The sequence below is a fragment of the Amblyomma mixtum genome, chromosome 2 (assembly GCF_055824585.1).
Source record: "Amblyomma mixtum isolate Tamu chromosome 2, ASM5582458v1, whole genome shotgun sequence".
NCBI lineage: Eukaryota > Metazoa > Arthropoda > Arachnida > Ixodida > Ixodidae > Amblyomma > Amblyomma mixtum.
In genome coordinates, this window is record NC_143013.1 from 132,834,202 (window position 1) to 132,855,046 (window position 20,845).

General features: G+C 44.0%; 1 protein-coding gene across 1 annotated transcript in view; it reads left to right on the plus strand.

Annotated features, from left to right (window-relative positions):
- Window positions 1-3,554, plus strand: part of LOC149360943 (myeloid leukemia factor-like) — a 43,662-nt gene extending 40,108 nt beyond the window's left edge. The window contains exon 6 of the mRNA XM_089572551.1: window positions 2,257-3,554. Coding sequence (XP_089428677.1) covers window positions 2,257-2,386 — 130 coding nt within the window. The 3' untranslated portion in view covers window positions 2,387-3,554. The remainder of the gene's footprint in view (window positions 1-2,256) is intronic.
- The last annotated feature ends 17,291 nt before the right edge of the window (window positions 3,555-20,845 follow it).

The window sequence follows — 20,845 nt, forward strand, 5'->3', positions numbered from 1 at the left end:
CATGCAAAAATGAGACTTCGTCCCTCCTTGGGACTGCTGTCCTTTGAAGTGCATCGTCCAATCTGGCAGCAGCTGATAAAAACATGCAGTTCCATCCGCGTTGAGAACACTGTCTTCAGGGTGCGATGCAGCCACCTCTTGGAAACGATCATTTCGCCAGGAATCTGTGCCATCTCTGTCGGCAGCCTTCTCCTCGCCCAGACCGTCTGGCAAATGATTCCGTTCTTTTGACGGAAACGGAAAAGCCAACCCGCACTTGCATCGAACCCAGCTATTTCAAGTGCATCGGCAAATTGGCGCACTTTTTCTTGGAGCGTTGGGCCAGACACGGGAATGTTTTGCAGCCTGGCATCTTTAAACCGCACGAGAACAGCTTGGTCTACATATTTTGACACTTTCCCAGTTGCAGCCGTTTCCTCGCAGGAGCACATTGAGACTCCCAATGAAGTTCAACAGTGTTGTCTCGGTCTTTCGAAATGATTGCAATGGTCAACGGGGCAATGCCACGCTCTGTGCAGGGGTTGGTTTGCCTTTTCCCTGCGTTGACTTCTTGCAGCATGTCCATGTTTTCCTGCAGTGAAAACTGCTTTTGCTTCTTCTTGGTGCTGTCGCTAGCTGCATTCATCATCGGTTCTCGCATGAACTTCGCAACAAGATCGCCACAATAAAAAATGCCTGCCTGCACACATGATTGGTGTGGACGACGACCGATTGGCCAAAGCTTTTCGCTTATCCTGGCTTAACCTTAGCTAAGCCACCGCCAATTCTTTTTTTTAAATGTTCGACCTATATTCCGGTTTTTACGGTAGTAAGTTTATGTGGTCAGCAATGGCTGTAGGCTTTTAAATGCAGCACCGCAAGTGTAGAGGTTACAAATAAAGGACATTGAACCCTCGGTTAACATTTCCATACCTGCTGGAACTTCCTATGCCTCATGCCTCAAAGGAGGCAGTCAGGTTTGAAGTTCTTTGCAGAGCTTCATAGCAGCTAACTTTGCCTTGCTAACAGCTGGTGTTTTGTGCTCGTCAAAAACATAGCTGGTGGTTTCTAACACCTTAGCTTTGTACAGGTCCTTGGAAATCACGGAAAAGCCCCCCCTGTTTGTCAGAGATCAGCAACACAAGGAAATTCTTTCAAATACCTTACAGTACGTCCCACTGGCAGATTTCTTTCGCAGAGCTTGTAGAGGCCAACGACATCTACTCCGTCGGAAATACACCTTGCACTTTCTGATTCAGGGCCTACCTTGGCAACGCGTCGCACCATGGCTAGAAGCTCCGGTGTTGTTTTCATAGGTTGGATGGCAAATTTCGGCCCGAGTCTAAGCACCTCGCAGACCGGTTGTGGGAGAGCATCGCACACCAAGCGTGTGGACATTGTTTCAGGGCTCTGCGTGGTCCTGCCTCTTCTTCTTTCATTGAAGGTGGTGAGCGGCCTTGACAAAGCGGAGTGCCACATGAACTCGCTTGCCCTGTCTATAGCGTGGGACCGATCCCGCCACTGATGCCAGTCGGTGAATAGACTCAGGCAGTCCCTGTACAGTTGGGCTTGATGGTTCCACTCTGATTTAAGAATCTTCAAGCGTCTTCGGCCATGGTTCTCGGAAAACTAATTTCGCATAAAACTAATTTCGAGCAAGCTTGCAGGAACCTCGGAATTCATTGCAGAGACTGCCCCTTCAAGAACTTGTGCACCTGATTTCGGAAAATGCAGAGCACTGGCTAATCACAAAGAGCAGTTAGTCCGTGAAATAATCGAGGCAGCTTCGATAGCGAGGCTGCGCAACGATTGTGTCAACATGCCGTCTGTTGCATTAACAAAGAAACAGTTGGACATGTTCAAAATATGATTACAAATCTCTCTGATTACAAATCTTAGGTTGTCATTTTAGAACGCTTGAAAGCCGTGGTTGTGATGCAGGTTTTTTGAGAATGTGAAGAAGTTATAAGAAGCATTGCAGATTGGGCTAGTTGGTGTAGAATCATATTGGTGCAAACACACGCAGACCAAGGAGGAGACAAGACACACACACCAGCACTGGTTTGTGTGTCTTGTCTCCTCCTTGGTCTGTGTGTTTGCTCTGTTGAACCACCATTATAAGAAGCCGTGTTTCTTCGATGTAAAAATGAGTTGTAAGTCAGCGCTTGTCTCTGGTCCTGGTGTTTTGCACTGTTCCGTCACACATGGATAGCCAGCATGCCCAAGCTGCTGTCCTGGTCTCGTTATAACTGTCAGTTCCCACCACCTTCCCTGCAGGGGTGGCGAGACGTCATTTTCCCCCTCCTACCAGCAGCAGCATCCACAGCCACAGCCGCAGCGCGTTGAGCACCGGTCCAAGCGGAGGGCCAAGTCCAAGCAGAGGACGCGCCACGAGACCAGCATGTAGGGAGGCCATGCCCCCCCCCCCCTCCCCCTACCCTCTTCCCCCCCAGGTTCAGCAGCCATGCACGTTGGAGGCAGCGGTTCCTGTTTTCCGTTATTACTGACATGGGCGACCACACAGGTGTCGTCGGTGGCTATGCTCGACATGAGGCACCCTGCAACCCGACTGCAATGCAGTCCGCAGTGAAAATGTTTTGCACTAAAGCATTTAAGATTTCAATTTAAGGGCTGCCACATACTTAGCATAGTGATGCCAGGCTTCACAGGCACTGGTTGTCTTGTGTGCCAGTGATCTGTGCTCGTGCACACCAAACAGTCACGACTTGTATAATGCATCAGGCACTGGTTGTAGTAGCAGCCCCAAATGCATCTTGGAAGTCACTGCTAAGGACTGGAGCCACCTCTGTCGTGCTCATGCGCAGAGTGCTGCTGTTAGGTGCTTGTGTGGTTGCAGTTATGCATGTGTCGCTCTCTAGACTTCTCTCTTTAAAAACCTCGTGCGATCTTAACTGGAGGCACACTGTTCCTAAGCTATCCAGCCTGCTGCACACAATTCAGCACGGACGTCCCGACAAACTAAGGCATTTCTGAGGAGCTGTGAATGAAGGAGGCAGTCGGGGCAATAGCTGCCTCTCCGTGCAAGGCTGCTGTCCTGTGCGTGTTTTTTTCTTTTTTTTTTCCTTTGTGAGGAGAATGTACGGATGTTGACTGATGCTTGGTTTGGAGTTGTTTGACTCCCATGTGGCAAGTTACCACATCCCTTGCCCACCGTTATTATGGCATGCAGTTCATGCGAACACTTTAACATGGGCATTCATGATTTTGAAGGAAGTCCACTGCTTCCGACCTCCTTTATTTTTTTGTTTTCTTTTTTTTTTTTTTTCGGGTGGCATTGCTCCACATATGGTGGGCCGAATGAAAGCAAGTCGAAATGCTTGCTAGTTTTGGCTCGGTGTTCCTCTAAAACAACAGTGAACGACACCACTGATTTTTTTTTTTCTTCTGTGTTTTATTACACAGCCGTCTGTAGAAGTACTACTCTCTCTAACTTACGAGTGGGGAGTTGTCTTGCATAGCCAGATGGTTGGCAGTTGGCTGACTGCGAAGTTTGCACTGGTTTGTAAAGAGGCATGGGAGCTAATAAACTTGTGGTCTTTTATTTTAACTTGGCATTTTTGGTGTTTGTCTCAAAGATGGAGGCTGAAAGCCGTGCATGCTTTTGGCACATTGTAAATGAAACCAAAGCATATAGACAGTGGTTTACGTTCTGTGTGTGTGTGTTCTATAGTTCTAAGGTGCAGTAAAACCTCGTTACCACGAAACTGGGAAGCAATGGAAAACTGTGCCACTGATACTTTTGTCTTGGCCTCACATTGATGCCACTGTTCTCAGTGCTGCCACAAGCCAGGATGAGTTTGGTGTAATGTCTGTGCCGGGTGATCAGCATGAACAGGACAACCGCAATGCAAAAACGGGAACACCAAAATGTTAGCTGCTGGGGAGGGATTGATGGTGGGGTCCGTTGACACTTCCCTGCATTGGTCTTCAAATCATCGAAGTGAAAATAATACCCGTGCCACACACACCCAAGGAATGGCAGTAAAGGCTTAAGGCCTTAAGTTTGTTAATGCCATTATTTTCGGAGTTGGTGCTACACGTCCACATTGAATGCCATTATCGAAAGAGGATGACGATAACGCTTGTCAAAAGTTTCACCTGAATGTAAACAGTGCTAATGAGCACAATATATCGGGAATGTTGTTCAAATGTAATGTAAAAACAAGCAGAAAAAGTGGCCATAAAGCCACATGTCAGCACTTAAGTCGAGAGTACCTGTCAATAAGGCTGGTTAAAATGGTGCTCTTCGCATCGAAAATGCAGTATAGATGCCTCATCTGACTGAAAGTTAAGAACTAACCATTTCCTACTGGTTAGGAAGTTGTTACTAACAAAGCTGCATGCTTTTCTGCACGTGGAATGGGAACGAGAGTACACATTGCATGGGCGAATGAGTTGTGGCGAACTCAGTCGGTCGTGAATGGCAGTAAGGCTAATGCCATTAAATTTATTCATGTGGCACTGTACGAATGCCATTAAAACTTAATGGCATTAAATCTGTCCATGTGGCACGGGTATTAAATGCGCTAGTATCTCCCTTAGCTAATCCCTTAACCTTCTCAATTTGCTGTTCAATTGTGATGCTTGCATTTCATTTGACGCTCGTAGTACATAAGCATCAACCTTATATATTGCTGCTTAACATGTTCAAGGCTCAACATCTAGGAACGGTTCTTTCTCCTCATGGCATTGCAGGAACTGGACCGTTAAATAAGACCCGTACCAACACGAAAATTGTACACATTAGCTGCAGGCATGAAGGTCTTGTCCAAGCAGGCACTACAAGCACGTGCACCATCCCTACTTGGGAACCCCACCAACCTCTCGTAAACTGTCCCTGACAACTTTCAGCTTTATTCTGGTGCAGCAGCTCTCTGCCAACTGGGCCCACTGGTACTAGCCTAGCATTTGCAGCACGTAGGAGCTCTTTCATGGACAGATCACATACGTGGAACATGGGAGGTGCCAAGTGTATGTTTCGACGAGGTTTTACTGTGCTAAGAATGGAGTGAATCATGAATCATTCAACTCAGCTATTTATGTCGGTAATAGTTCAGTGTTGTACACTGCCTGTGTTCAGGGAACAAGTCACTTGTCATCCTCCTCTTAACAAGCCCTTGATATTTAATAGCTGCATGGCATACGTAGTAGTACCCCCGAATGGACATAGTGTTGAATCGCGTGCTGTTGGCATCTATAGGGCTCCCCGAAAAGGAAAATGAAGAAAGGCAGAGCACGTCTTGGCTTGCATGTCTGTGTGCCTCCTGCAGCTTGAATGTGAGCTGTGGGCTGCAGTTGGCCTTGCTAGCAGCAGGCTTTTTGCGAGCGCTAAGCAACAATAAAATATGTGCTGCCGGAAACAGTTCTTGTTAACATGTTCCCGGCTGATTGTTCTTGTTTTGTCATGCGTGTCTGGAACACTGCCCCGTATGTGAGCAATGAGTCTGCGTATGGCTACGATGGCCACTGCCGTATGGTAAGTGTGTTGGAGCCCCTCCTATAATGTTGTTGCATTTCACAAACCTGCTCAGCAAGACTGGACGCCTTTACATCATTGGTTGGCTTGCTGGCCAGAGTGGGGTGATATGTAGCTAAAGCTTTCTGGTACGCTTTCCAAAGAGCAAAACATGTGACTGAGTGAGCGATGTCTCCGCATTGCCGGCTTTGTGTTTGCATTTTGAAGCTTCATCCTTAAATTCGCTGTATTTCAGGGCAGCAAATGGTGTGTAACTTTGTTTGGGTAACCCTCAAGACTAATAGAGGCTGGAGTGCACTTTAAGAGTTTAAAGTATGAGCTTTTTTGAAAAGCCTTGGGATGCACCCAATTACAGTCAAGGGAACCATGTGAGGTGTAATTGATTCCGTTCCCAATTCATGCTGCATCCCTAATGATGTAGTTCTTGACGAGTAGAATTTACAATAGCCACTAGCAGTGGGAGTTACATTCTTTTACCTAAAGCCATGAAGTTCTCAAACCTATGCAGGCCTAGGCTTGCAAACAAAAATGCTTTCTTTCCTGTGGAATTGTTGTTTCCACGACTTTAACTAGTCCTTACAAGTAAACCTGCCAGCGAGTTAGTGTCTTCAGTCTAAGAACCCATTTCCTTTGGACAATTTATGATATGTTCTGGCAAAAGGGCACATATAAAAGATGGGTATGTTCTGATCGTTTAAGACCTTAAAAGTTCCTCATTGAGGCTACACACAATTGTCAAACGGTGCGTGTGGTGCTTTTAACATAGTATATGTTTTGGAGAGTTTGGTTATGATGCATAATGTTGAACAGCTTGACTACGACATTGAGACAAGAAACGGACAGGACAGGCATTTATCTCAGTCCCATACTCACACTGTTGATCAATGTTTCCCATGGGGTGTCTATTGCAGTGACATATTTACCCCAAGCACTGTCCTGGAAGGAATCCACAGACATTTGAGTGCTGCCTACGAAAACTTTTGGGGTGCACAGAAAAATATTAGGAAGTAGACAATCAAGTCAGGACTTTGAAATGAAACTGAGCAAATAGAAACACGAGCAATGTTTCAAACAGCATAGAGTGAACATATAGTTTCAAAGAAGGTTAAGCATTACAGTAGCACCCTGAAGTTCCTTCACTTGTTAGGTCAAGTCTGCAAGGTCAGTCGATGCTGCTTTAGTCTCTGCTTTTCCAACATTTTCTGTATGCCGTGTTTCACTGTATATAATCACATGTAATGTCTGTTGGCCCTCGAAAGTACGAAAATAAATCGGATGTGTTTGGGGAGCAGAATGGTGTGTAAAAATGAGAAGAGCAGTGACACTTTCTCGCCTGCAGCGTGCCTCTCTTCTACACCACCACGCTGACCATCTGTGTGCCCATTGCACTCGCCACTGAGGCACCAGGAAACGACTACCCTAGCCATATCCTCAAATGACCCTTTCGGAACTGCATGCCATATGTGTTAACTTTCGTTCTCTGGTTTTGCTGCGTGGGGTTTCTTAGAGGTGAGAACAAAGCATAGCCAACATTTTGTGGATTTTGGAAACTGGCCCCTCTTGCATTCTGGTGTGTACAGCTGACGGCAAAATAAGTGGGGGGCATGCCACAGGCGGCCAAAATCAGATAAAACTGCATCGCCGCACCGTCTGATGCACTTCTGGGGTCGAGACATCGCAGTGCGTGCGCATACTTTCACGCTCTCAATCCTATCTTTTTTCTCGCTTACATTTGAGTAGCTGCTTATCTGCAGCGTCTGGCGATTGGGGTCACTTTCTTCATTCACTACGTCACGCTCGCACTTGGGCGGCAAGGGTTTAATGAACTGCGATCGTCACGCTGTGAATAAAGAAAGCGATGCCTATACTCCGTTTCATACAGAGCAGGCAACGCTGCCAAAGCTAGCGCGCCTGTTCGCACAGGCTAAGTCCGCACGCAAAAAAGTAGTTCGCATTACAACCATAGCAAACACATATTTTGTAGCGACAAATCTTAAATGCCATGACTGGCACCTCCTGGACTTCATTTTACCTCTTGCCACATTTTCGTCCTGCGACTCGTCGAGATTTCAAGAAGCAAAAAGTACACGTGACGGTATGATACGCGGTTGGTAGGATGAATCGCTTCTACTGAATCCGCGTCCAAAAAGTAGTTCACTCTGCGTGAGAATTATGGAACAGAGCCCAAACACTGAGCGCCTCACAACTTCGACCGTGATTTTCAGTGCTACCATATAATTTTATTCCGCTCTTTGTATTTGTCCAAACAATGACCGGAGTTTCGAAAAGAACAAATGATACGTGGCAGAGTAATATAGTTTCCCGGACGCACTACTTCAGCAACCTCCACAGTGTCGCCTGCTATGTATGAAACGGAGTGCAACGCCAAAAGGTGGATGTAATCGGATAGTCCACTGCAGGTGAGAAAAAGACGTGGCTGCGAGCATGATAGGACGCTGACGCTCACTGCGATATCTCGACACCATAAGTGCAGCGTCAGATGGCACGCCGATGCAGTTTTACTTTATTTTGGCGGCCTGTCGTGTGCCCCGACTTATTTTGCCGCTGGTTGTACATTCAGCCAATATCTCCTAGCAAAGACTGCACGCTTCTCCCATGTATTTTGCAACTTAATTGAGAGCCATTTTCTTTGAATCTACACCAAAATGGCGTATTGGGGCTTCTTTGATATTATTCGCCATTCACTCTACGACTGTGGGCTAAACTGACTTTCGCCATTCGCTCTTGTAATTTAACTTAAAACTTTAACTTAATTTAAATTTAACTTTAAACATCCTGAAGCAACTATGGGCTAAACTGAACTAGAACTGTTGTTCCATGGCGAATATTTACCTTTGCAATTTTTTTCCGAAGCCATAAATTGGGAGTTTTTTTTAGCATAGTAGTTTACCTTTATAGCTCAGTTGCTTTGAGTCTGCAGTTAAACCTTCGATAAAGGTGGGTTAATTTTTTTAATAATGGGTTGAATGTAACATTGGCGTTTGTTTATGGGGTTTAATGTCTCAAAGTGACTCGGGCTGTGAGGGATGCCGTAGTGGAAGGCTCCAGAAATTTCAACCACCTGGGGTTCTTAAATGTGCACCGACATCACACATCGCACGGGCCTCTAGCATTTTGCCTCCATCGAAATGAGACTGCCACAGCTGGGACCGAACCACGCTTTTCTGGTCGGCAGCTAAGCACCATAACCGCTGAGCCACCACAGTGGCTTCTGTAACAGTAACGTGTTGAGATACTTAAATCAAAAATGGAAGACGTTCTTTTTACTGAAACTTCCATGTGAAAGTTATATTTAATAGCCATGTAGTTAGCAGCAGTGTCTGTTTCGTGCTTCCTTGCTAGTCAGTTTCCTTCCGTAGCCTCCTTTGGGATCTGCTCTGCATGTCTCCCAGTGAAGTACTTTCAGAACTGGTTCACCCTGCACAGCTATTTCGTGTTGTAACACACTGGTGATGTCAGGAATGCCTTTGGATGTCACTGTCAAAAATTGTAATTCAAATGAAGGCGTATGCTTTGGTACACACTCCAAGGCAACATGGTTAAATGACTCGGGATTTAGGATTCGCCCTTGGAGACTCGTCTTGAGAAGCTCTTGTCATCTAATGTCTGGAAAACTGCACGAAGGACCGATATGAAGGAGTATTCATGCTAAAAAGGCTTCTTTGTGATTTGGCTGTTGTTCGCACAGCAAGCGTCAGTTTTTGGAACATGGCACGTGACAGATGTCACTGTTAATAGCAAACGTCTCGAAAATGGTGGCCCAAACAGCCTTATGGGTGTTTTACTCTGTTAGGAGCACAAGTGCCATTAGAAGCAAATGCCGGTGTGTGTCTCTGCATGGCCGCCGAGTGAAGCCTTCGGCACCTGCAGCGAGCTGAGCACGAGAACTGCCCCACAGCGAGAAGCAAGAGGGAAAAATCTGCATTGTTGGATGGATGGATGGATGGATAGGAGCGCCCCCTTTGAAACGGGGTGGTGGCAATTGCTACACCCACCAGAGGTGGGTGTAGCAATGCCCCCAAGTGGACAGTTAGTGCAAGGCACCGAAAAAGCACACCATTTGCTAAACCAACGCATTGCACCGAGTAAAGTGAAATGTGAAAACATAAAAAAATAATTAGTGAGCCATGAAGCCAGCCAGAGTAAAGTGAAATTAATTGGCACAACTTTTAGGCAGTCAGATGTGGCAAAACGGAAGAGCATTGAATGGAAAACCATCATACTAAAAGCGCATTCTGCTTATGCAGTTCATCACATCAGACCACTGAGTGTCTGTCAATTTTAATTAAAAAAGACTCGTACTCAAAACAAAATTTTTTTGGAAGTATTTATCCGGCTAACAGTGAAGAAATTGGACACCTTACACGAGAGTCATGATGTAAAGCATGTCATTCAAAAATGTGCAACCTTTCTTGCTTTGCCTGATGGCTGTTGAAGATCAGCTGAGCCCAAGAAAATTCGTAAGTTTACTTTTGACAATTTTCTGAACAGGAATGCGAGATGTTAAGCTCTAAAGGCATTGGTCTTCACAGCTTGCCACATGGGCTCAAAAGCTTTTGTCATTGAATGATGATCATGATGGTTTTGTTTAACATTGGTAGAAAAACAAATATCAAATTTTTTATGCATTTTAGTCTTCCCTCTGTCCTTAATTTACCCTAAAAAGATGGTGCCACAGTGTGATTGCTAGGGTTGAGCACTTGTTTTTCATGAACCACTCGCACTTGTATTGGCCAATCATGACCACGTGGCTCCAAAGTATCTGTAATAGGATACAACTTAAAAAAACAAGCGACTCAGCGCTATGAGGGACGCCTTAGTGAAGGGCTCCGGAAATTTCGACTACCTGGTGTCCTGTATTACTCCGCTGGCCAATTGCAACAGTAAACGAAATAATGTTTTTAATGACTGACTATACCGAACAAACCACGTACCAAAATTCTAGAGCTGATAATTTTTTTCTTGTGATAAGCTCCTTGTTTAGGTAACAAGAAACATTTAAGCAGCGGACTACTTTTTCGTTGTGGAGGAATTCTGTGCGCAGAGGCTGAATGTGGGCGGAGCTTCACTGCAGACTTAAGTTGTGTCCGACTATATGCATTTTTGAGAGGCCCCCACATCCACGCCATCTGGAACACGACTGCTGACAGAAGACCATGGTTGATCGTCTCCTCTCGTGCTTTGCCAGAAGAAAGCATGTTGTTTTTTGTGCAAGTGCACACTGTTTTTTGCATCTAAGCATGCAGATTTATTAGTAGAGTTCTCAGATTGAAATACTTTACGGATCATGAATACCTTCTTGCGCAAACGAGAAAACGGGAAGTGCACGTTGAAGAGTCCCGATGATGAGACTAAATGAAATAGCCTTCATTCTTTGTGCTCACCCTGGCATCGTAGAGGATGTGGAGGTCCTCGGTAAGGTCCGTTGTAACGACCACAGAATGGTAAGGTCTCGTATTAGCTTAGATTTGAAAAGGGAACGGAGGAAATTAGTGAAGCGGAAATCTATTATCAAGCTAGCATTAAGAGGGAAAGTAGAGAAATTCAGGATTTTGCTGCAGAAAAGATTTTCCGCTATAAATGGGGAACACGACCATGATGTTGAAACAATGAACAATAATCTCACAGCTATTTTTTCGGAGTGTACCGTAGAAGTAGGCAGTAGGATGGTTTGACAGGATACCTGCAAGCTATCTCAGGAGACTAAGGATCTGAGGACGTCTAACTCTGCAGACAGAATAGAACTAGCAGAGCTATCAAAGTTTATAAATAAACACTATGTAGCCGACATAAAGAAGTTTAAGAGAATCGAGCATGTTCTAAAGAACGCAGGCAGCCTAAAAGCGGTGAAGAGGAAATTAGGCATAGGTAAAAACCAGATGTATGTGAGAGGACAATGTCATTGACGATATGGATAAGATAGTTCAGGTAGCCGAAGAGTTCTATACAAACCTATACAGTAACGAATGTAATCATCAAGTTACTGAGAGAGGCAGACGAGCACAGAAAATGGGACATCCCGTCAGTAACGAAAGAGAAAGAAACTCTTAGGAGCAATGCAGAGGGGAAAAGCAGCTGGAGAGGATCAGGTAACAGCAGATTTGTTGAAGGATGGAGGGGATATTGTGCTTATGCAAAGGCAAGATAACCACTGCCCTAAGGGTAACGGAGTGGACTCCAAGTGAAGGCAAGCGTAGCAGGGGGCGGCAGAAAGTTAGGTGGGTGGATGAAATTAAGAAGTTTGCGGGGATAGGGTGGCCTCAAGTGGCAAAGGACAGGATTAATTGCAGAGACTTGGGGGAGGCTTTTGCCCTGCAGTGGGTGTAGCCAGGCTGATGACGATGATTATGCAGATTTTACAGTAAGCTTTTCTTAATGGTGAAAAGAAAGAATTGGTGGTGTTTGCATCGAGCTATGGAAAGAAGAATGACAGGTGTAACTTTAAGAGACCGGAAGTGGGCATAGTGGGCGAGGGAACAAATGGGCATTATGACATGGCTTGGGCAGGGCATGTAATGTGGGTTCGATACTGCTGCTGGTCCTTGAGGGTAATGGAGTGGATTCCAAGAGAAGGCAAGCATAGCAAGGGGTGGCAGAAAGTTAGGTGGGCGGATGATATTAAGAAGTTTGCGGGGATACGGTGGCCGCAACTGACAAAGGACAGAGTTAATTGGAGGGACATGGAAAAGGCCTTTGCCCTGCAGTGGGCATAGTCAGGCTGATGATGATGATGCTACAGATGGTAAGTATTCAATTAAAGAATAGTTGAGCTAGGTATTAGCATGGCCAGCACACCACTAACAAGCTGTCTTGAACAGCTTATTTTGCCTAAAATAAGGTGAATTTGACAGCCAGAAATGAGGAGACTGAGTGAGCACCCGCTCTTGCTGTGCCAAGCACAACTCCTGCCTGAAAGTGTCGGCTTTCCCTCACAACTTGTATGTCTTGCAAAGCAAGATGCTGGATCCTTGCACGACTCTGCTTCCAAAGGAGCATGCACATCAACTGTAGTCACACACAGGGCATATGATTTGTCGGTGCAGGGTAGTGAAGCCCCTAAATATATTTCAGGAAGGTTATGAGGCATATGGGCTGCATGCAAAGCATTTTGCACCAGAGCCCCAATCCTGAGAAGTGTGTCCATCTGGTGATGAAATTACTGAAAGGGTAATGCATCAGGCAGAAAATTGTTCTGCGTTAATGAATAGTCCGTTGATGAAATGATGTAATTTCTGAGCATCAGTTGTGAAGGAAATTCTCCAGTTGGCTGGAACGTTGTGCATGTCAAAGACCAACAAAAAAATTATAGAAGACACCTGACGTTCAAGTGCGCTATAAAATTTCTTCACTAATTTGCCCAACAATTTTTATTTATTTATTTATTTATTGAAAGTACCTACAGTGCCCATGAGGCATTATTGTAGGGGGGTTATTACTATATGCAATAATACATGCAAAGAAGATATTGGAAAACATGTCAGCAAGGATAACACAACATATTAAAAGAAGACTAAATGAGTTTACAACTAGTATGAGTGATGGCACAGTGCTGGTAAACACACGAGACCTGGAAAAAAAAATACGTCAGACTATCGCTTCAACAGCACTTTCGAAATCAGGTGCACAAACCACATCATTCGGAAGCTTATTCCAGCCCAGGATTGTGTTAGGGAAAAACGAATACTTAAATACATTAATGCGACATTGATAACTATTAATCTTTTTCGTGTTATCGAGTCTCTCCGAAATGTAGTATGGCTTCTTTAGATAAGTGTTTTTATTAATACCGCTACAATCATTGTAAATACTGTGCAAGAACTTCAGCCTGAAGATTTTTCTTCGGGTTGCTAAAGTCTTCCAACCAATACTGTCGCGAAGTTCGGAGCTCTTTATATGAAAATTATAATTCCCAGTCACAAACCTTGCAGCGCGTTTCTGTACCCTTTCTAACTTGTCATTGAGTGTACCCGTGAAAGGGTCCCATGCTACACATGCATATTCTAATACTGGCCTGACATTTGTTAAATATAATGTTTCTTTTAGTACCTGGGGAGAGCTTTTGAAATTTCGTTGGAAAAAAAACAAAAGACGAGAAGCTTTGGCAGTTATCATGTCAACATGGGCTGTCCAGTCGAGGGATGCTGTGAGTATAACGCCAAGATATTTAACCTTATCAGTAGTTTGGATAGTGTCATGGTTTAAAAGGTACGATCCAAGAATTTTCTTTTTTTGTTTGTAAATTGCACATGGAAACACTTAGATACATTCAATTGCATGCCCCACTTCAAGCACCACTCGCAAACTCTGTCAAGGTCAGCCTGTAATACACAAAGATCATCAAGGCACGTGACAGGGGAATACAAAACGCAATCGTCAGCATACAGTCTGACAGTGGATCTGAGGCCGACAGGTATGTCATTGATGAATATGAGGAACAGTAATGGTCCGAGCACCGAACCCTGTGGCACTCCAGATAGAACATCGACAGGCGAGGATGATGCACCATTGATTACCACCTGCTGCTGGCGCGCCCTTAAATAATCTTGTAGCCAACCGAACAGATAGTCAGGGAGACCAAGGCATGACATTTTCTTTAAAAGAAGGTGGTGCGGCACAACCTCCAAGGCCTTCTTAAAATCTAGAAAAATAGCATCTATCTGAAAACAGTCGTTCATCCCGGATGCAATGTCATGAATGAACTCAGTTAGCTGTGTTGCACATGACAGCCCTGATCGAAAGCCATGCTGCACTGATGTGAAAAAAACTGTTGTCTTGAAGGTGCGCAAACGGCTGCATTAACACAATTCGTACGCCTACAAGAGTTACTATGCATACAGAATCACTCATTGACCTCTTTATTACTAATTTTGATGAAAAGAGCATTGTGTCCGCTGTCTTTCATTGTGACCTTAGTGATCATTTCCCAATATTGCTAGGGGTGAAACCAGGTATGAAGTACAAACCAGCGCGTGCTTGCTTTCATCAAGCGATTACTGAGAAAAACCTTGCTTCTTTTCAGACAGGCTGTTTCAGATGTAGCTTGGTCTGACGTGCTGTCTATCACAGACGTGGAAGCCACTTATGAAAGCTTTCTTGATAAATTTAAAGCACTTTACACCGCACATTTTCCGTACAAGGCGCACGTAAGACCTCGGAAAGGGCGCAAGGAGTGGATGACGTCACAATTGCTCAAGGAGATACAATCTAAAGAAAAAATGTACCAAGATTTCATAAATACACGCGACCCCGATCTATTAGCAAGATACAAAGTCCTCAGAAATAAGCTAAACAAAAAGTTAAGGCATGCTAGGGATTCGTATTACTACGCAAATTCGAATCATGCCACGGTGATTCTCAAAAGTTATGGAACCAGATTAACAACGTTGTTTTACGCACACCCCAGACTAGCCCTCCTCAAGAAGTACTTATTCAAGGACGAAGTGTAAATGGGCAGGAGCTAGCAGAGGTGTTTAATCAATATTTCGTCACGCGAGAATACCTAAGTTCGTCAAACATGCCATATGATGCCCACATAACTCAAAGTAGCGATTCTATGTATCTAAGTCCAACTACATCTTCCGAAGTAGTCACTGCATTCATGAACATGAAGAACAGCAGATGCCACGATGCGGATGATTTGCAGATACGGCCTGTGAAGCATGTGTTAGATATTCTAGCACCAATTTTAGCACATATATTTAATTTAAGTTTGGAATACGGAGTGTTCCCACAGCGCATGCAAATTGCTAAGGTGACAGCTTTGTATAAGAAAGGTGATAAGCTTTGCATTTAAAATTATAGGCCAGTTTTCGTGCTGCCAATCTTTTCTAAAGGACTGGAAAAAATTATCCACACGCAAATATCATGCTTTTGTGACAAACACCAAATAATAACAGATTCGCAGTTTGGTTTTATCAAACATAAATCTACAGAGACAGCATTACTAAGCCAAAAAGTGTACCTCTTACAGTGTTTCGAGGAAAAGAAACTTGCCCTTGGCGTTTTTATAGATTTTTCGCAGGCTTTCGACTACATCAGCCACAACATACTTGTGACAAAACTGTTTGACTACGGTTTCAGGGGTCGTGTTCACGCGCTTCTTACGTCATATCTTGCACATCGCTTTCAGTTTGTTGATATTAATAGCTGTCGATCCTCAGTAAAAAAAGTACCTGCTGGCGTACCTCAGGGAAGTATCCTTGGACCGCTTGTTTTTAACTTATATATCAATGATATCGTTAATCAATGCCTGCATGTGAAGTGCGTTATGTATGCAGATGACGTCTCACTGTTTTTCTCATCAAGCGCATGTGAAGATGTGATAAACGAGGCCAATGGGACACTGAGTACACTCCATCAGTGGTCCCTTAATAATCTGTTGAAAATTAATGTAACTAAAACTAAGGCAATTATGTTCAAACCAAAAAATAAAAATGTTATTCTACCATGCGATCTAAAGCTAGGTTTGGAAACGATAGAGGTTGTAGATAATATTAAGATATTAGGGGTTCATTTCAACAGCCAGCTAAGCTGGGACAATCATGTTAATGCTGTCATCAGTAAGCTTTCTCGTGTCACAGGTATCATTAACCGGCATCGTCACTTACTTCCATGCAAAGTTAAACTTCTCCTATATAATTCGCTCTTTATGTCCCAAGTGAACTATGCGCATTTAGTTTGGGGAACAACTACAGGTACCAATAAAAATAAGATTTATGTTTTACAGAAGAAGGCTCTGCGTGCAGTACTTAATGTCGATTCTCATATAAACACATGCGATTTATTCCACCAGTTCAATGCCATAAAAGTATCTGAAATGTATAATATTAGGCTAGCTGAAAGATACAAGAAGGACATAAAACAAAATATGAATTACTTGCGTGACACGGCACACCTTTCACTAAATGTACAAGTTTATCCTAGCAGACACAGCGAACTGTGGCATATTCCAACCTGCCGCACAATATATGGTACACATAGTCTAGCAAACACGTTGCCCCGTCTTCTAAATAAGTTTCAAACTGCACAAGTTGATCTTTCACGTGCATGCCGCCAAGTTATACACGATGTATGTGCCACTTTATAGATTCATTGCTTCTTTATCCCTTCACTGCTTCTTTATCTCTTTCGTTTTCGTATAGTGTTGACCTAATTTGAGTAACCGAATTCCTGTTGTTCGATGATGTGTATTTTTCTGTTTCCTTTTTTTGTTACCATTTTTTGTTGTACACTTCATTCCTTGTCATTTTTCTAATAATACGCAAAACCATGTTTGATAACTATTGTTTGCATTTTGAGATGCTATTTGTTTAAAACATTTATGTTACCTGCTGCCCTGCAATGTAGGGGCCAAGGGGCACGTCAAGCCAAAATTTCTGGCTTTTTCCCCTCGGCCCTCACCATGTGTAGATGGGAAAATAAATTGAAATTGAAATTGAAAATTTTACAAGTCCAGAATAGATTATGTGCTCCAGGGTTTTGCAACAAACAGATGTCAAAGATATGGGGCGGTAATTGGAAACCTGGCTGCGATCACCCTTTTTGTGAACTGGTGTAACATTGGCTATTTTCCAGTCTATAGGTAGTTTCGCGGTCTGTAGTGACTTGTTGAATAAAGTAACCAAAAAGGGACTGATATGTTCTGCACAGTGTTTTAGAATATAGTTAGGAATGCCGTCAGGACCTGGTGAGGAATGCGCATTTAGGTTTTGTAGCAATGATTTGACACCTTGATCGGTTACAACCATATCTGGCATTGCATTAAGCTGTTCCTGCTGTTCCGTAATTGCGTCTGAGCACCAAGCTGAGAAGACGGAGTGAAAATATGCAAACACTCTGCTCGGGCTATGTCGTCTTTCAACATATTGTCGCCATCCCTGATGGCCGGAATACCAACAACATCCTTTTTGTTGCATTTGATAAAGCGCCACACTTCTTTTGGGTTCGTTTTTAGTTTGTCTGCCAATGAGGACAGGTACAAGCTCTTTGCTGCCTTTAATTCGCTCTTAAGGTTTGCAGTCAGGATTCTGAGTCGCGCGTACACAGATGGGTTTTTTGTTTTACAATACCTTTTATAAAATTGAGCTTTCTTTCTAATTGATGCGCGCATTATTTTATTGATCCACGGTTTATCCGCTCATTTATTAGGTGACATCAGCCTTCCGGGAATAAACTGATCAACGAGAGACAACAGCTTATTCTTGAATGTTGCGTCTACATCACAGGAAATGGAACTATCTATGAAAACCATAAAAAATGAATCAAGTTCTCTAATTATGGCGTCATAGTTACCTTTTTCATACATATAAACTTTTCTGTGACATTGCTTCAGCACTTCTACTCGTTTGCATACGACTGTGGCCGTTACCACTTCATGATGGCCAGTTTCATAATGATACAGAAGGGATGCTCTAACTTGGTAATGCATGAGAGATCCATTTACAATATTTAGGCATGAGTCTTTTAGTAGATGCTTGCATAGCGTGAAGTGTCACTGCAATAAACATCGCATTAAAAAAAAAAACTATGGCTGCATTAAGACGCAAGAAGCTGAGGTAGGTTTCAAAAGAAGCCTCGTGTACGGTCTCAAGAAATGGTCTAAACACATAATCATTCTAATGTATGCATCTTGTGGCCACCAGAAAATGCAGCAACATTCACAAAGTCTTTGTTCTCAGGCGTTCTCAGTACCCGAGGTTGCTTAAAGCTAGAATAATGATACACAGATGTGCAAGCTGCAGAAATGTTAGATACTGAACTGAAATGCTACCAAACTTCAGTGATCGGACTAAGCATATAATAGCAAAGCTGTAATGTAAATAAAATGTCCAAATCATGTATTGAAAGTGCTGTTTCTCTAAGCATTGTTCATACGGTAGTGATGTTAACAGAATTTTGCTCTCAAGTATCCTGACTGTGCCTGCCAAAAATTGGGGCATACATAGCAATAAAATTTCTTTAGATAACTTCACGGACACCCTTCAGGGCTCAGGATAAGTGATGGTTGGAGGTATAGCTTCAAAGATGCAAATCCCATTGGTTGGTTGTGCTTGCTGTATTGCAGTGCTAGGTTGTTGCCCTCAGTGCCCATTGCAAATTGGAGACAGAAGTGCTGAAACAGTTGGTAGGCCTGTCACTAGGGGGGTTTACTTTACCATTTCAGAGAAAGTTGCATGTAAAATCTGTTGCATGAATGCTTATTAAGGTCGACAGGTTGCCTTTGCACTTATCTTTAACGTTGGAAGAAAAACAAATAATGATATATTAATGTTTGACCAAAAGAAGTAATAACACTAACTCTTCGGTGTTGCCGTGAAGGGTGGACGCCCATGCATCATGAATGCCGATAACTGAGGGGGATGCTCTCTACAGACAGAGGTGCAGCAACTCTCCTCAGTGCCACCCAGTAAGGAGTGAGCAAGAGAAATGGAAAAGCTCGCCCGCCAGTCACGGCAAAGTAATACCCCTGTCACACGGGCACTGTAAAGGTGCCTTGAAGTAATGCTCCATTGCTCTAAGGAAGAACACGCGCTGCCACATGGACATGCCTAAGGACACCTAGTTCAAAGGAACTTGGAATCAAGGCAGCTCGAGTTTGTCCTTTAAGGCTAACAGCAAAAATAAACGGGGATAAGAAACGATCAGTATTCTTTTCTTAAATTTTCTCCGTAAAATTATTGGTCTTTTAAAATATAAGATTATTTGTTTCATGGCGGTCTCACCACGCCATGCTCTTGCCCCGGATTTACAATCGCCACGGTAACTACGACGCCATGTCAGCCATGTTGTTTGTTGTTTGCAGCGAGTGGGGACAGTGACGGACAGCAGCTAGTGATACATCTGTGGTGCTGTTGCCACTACTCACTTACGCTACCCGCACTCCGAGACTGCACTGCTTTTTTTTTTCTGACAAAATGAGTGGCGGTGAACCTGCAGCAGATCCTATTACAAAACCGCCAAAACCACGGACCACGTGGAGTTGAAATTGCGTTGCTTCAGCATAATATTGGTATAAAACAAGATTTTCACGAAAAATCTGTGACGCTGTTGTATTTTCATGTGCACTGAAGTTTGCAATTTTAATCCAGTTTTTCGCCGATGAGGGCATTAAACACTTTTCCAAAGCTCGTTCCACAACCTTGTAGCACGGACAAACTCCCTTGAAGTAGCGCTCCTTTGGTAGCATAAAGAAGCTTTAGTTCAAAGTACCTTTACAGTGCCCGTGTGACAGGGGTATAACATGGAAATAAGCGACAGCTTGCTGGCGCACAAGTGAAATGTAGTGTGGTCGGTAGTCATGCCTCTTTCAGAATGGAGCAGATGATGTCTGGTGGTCGTGGAACCACAGACAACCGCACAGAGCAGTTGCAGACAAGCAAAACACAAAGAAGAGAGATTGGTAGCAAAACACCTCCGTGGCTTGCTTCCAACATCTCTTTACTTCGCATGACCTGCCATGGTGGCTTAGTGGCTTTGGCTGCCAACCCAAGGGTTGCACAATCAAATCTCTGCCACGGCAGCCACATTTTGATGGCGGTGAAATGCATTCCATGACTACAGCGCAACGAACGGGACAACAGGGACACAGGCAGGGACACAACACAGCGCTGTGTAGTGTCCCTGCCTGTGTCCTTGTTGTCCCGTTCGTTGCGCTGTAGTCATGGAATATTGGAACCAACTCGCCCAGCAACTTACCTTGGTGAAATGCAAAAGCAGCTTTCTATGGCACAATGTGTGCACATGTTGAAGAAATCCAGGTGGCCGAAAGTTATCCTGGGCCCTCCACTGTGGCACCCATCACAGTCTGTGTGCAGCCTTCGGACATTACTCCACACACCATTGCAACTTCTCTCACTAGTTTGTTACCGGGTGCAAGCCGCGACAATGATGTCTTCTCGAGTACCAAAGGACATCCGCAAGCCTCCTGCAAGATCACTTTGTGGCAGTGCCTACATGCAGTGAAGGGCTTGAGCAGGTTTAACAAGAGAGCACTAGTGTGGATGTTCAGGGGAAAAACCATGTGCGTTGTCACATTAATCAGGATCAGTTGTCGGGTTGCGACATTGCACATTGAGGTGTGGTATATAAATGATTAAAATGAGTCGGTGTCATTATGACCTCGTAGCATGACTAAAATGTCATTATGACAATTCGGGAATCCAATCAATGATCCTTGAATTTCAAGTCGGTCATGTTACCCACAAGCCACCGAGGCATGTTCATTCGACTGGATAAAGGGAAAACTAGTGTGCCTGGTGGCATGGCATGCCTACTGATGCATGCTAATTAGTGGGTGTAACTAAAAGAGGTACTAATTAAGAAAGAAAGCAAACAATGCTGTCACTTCAT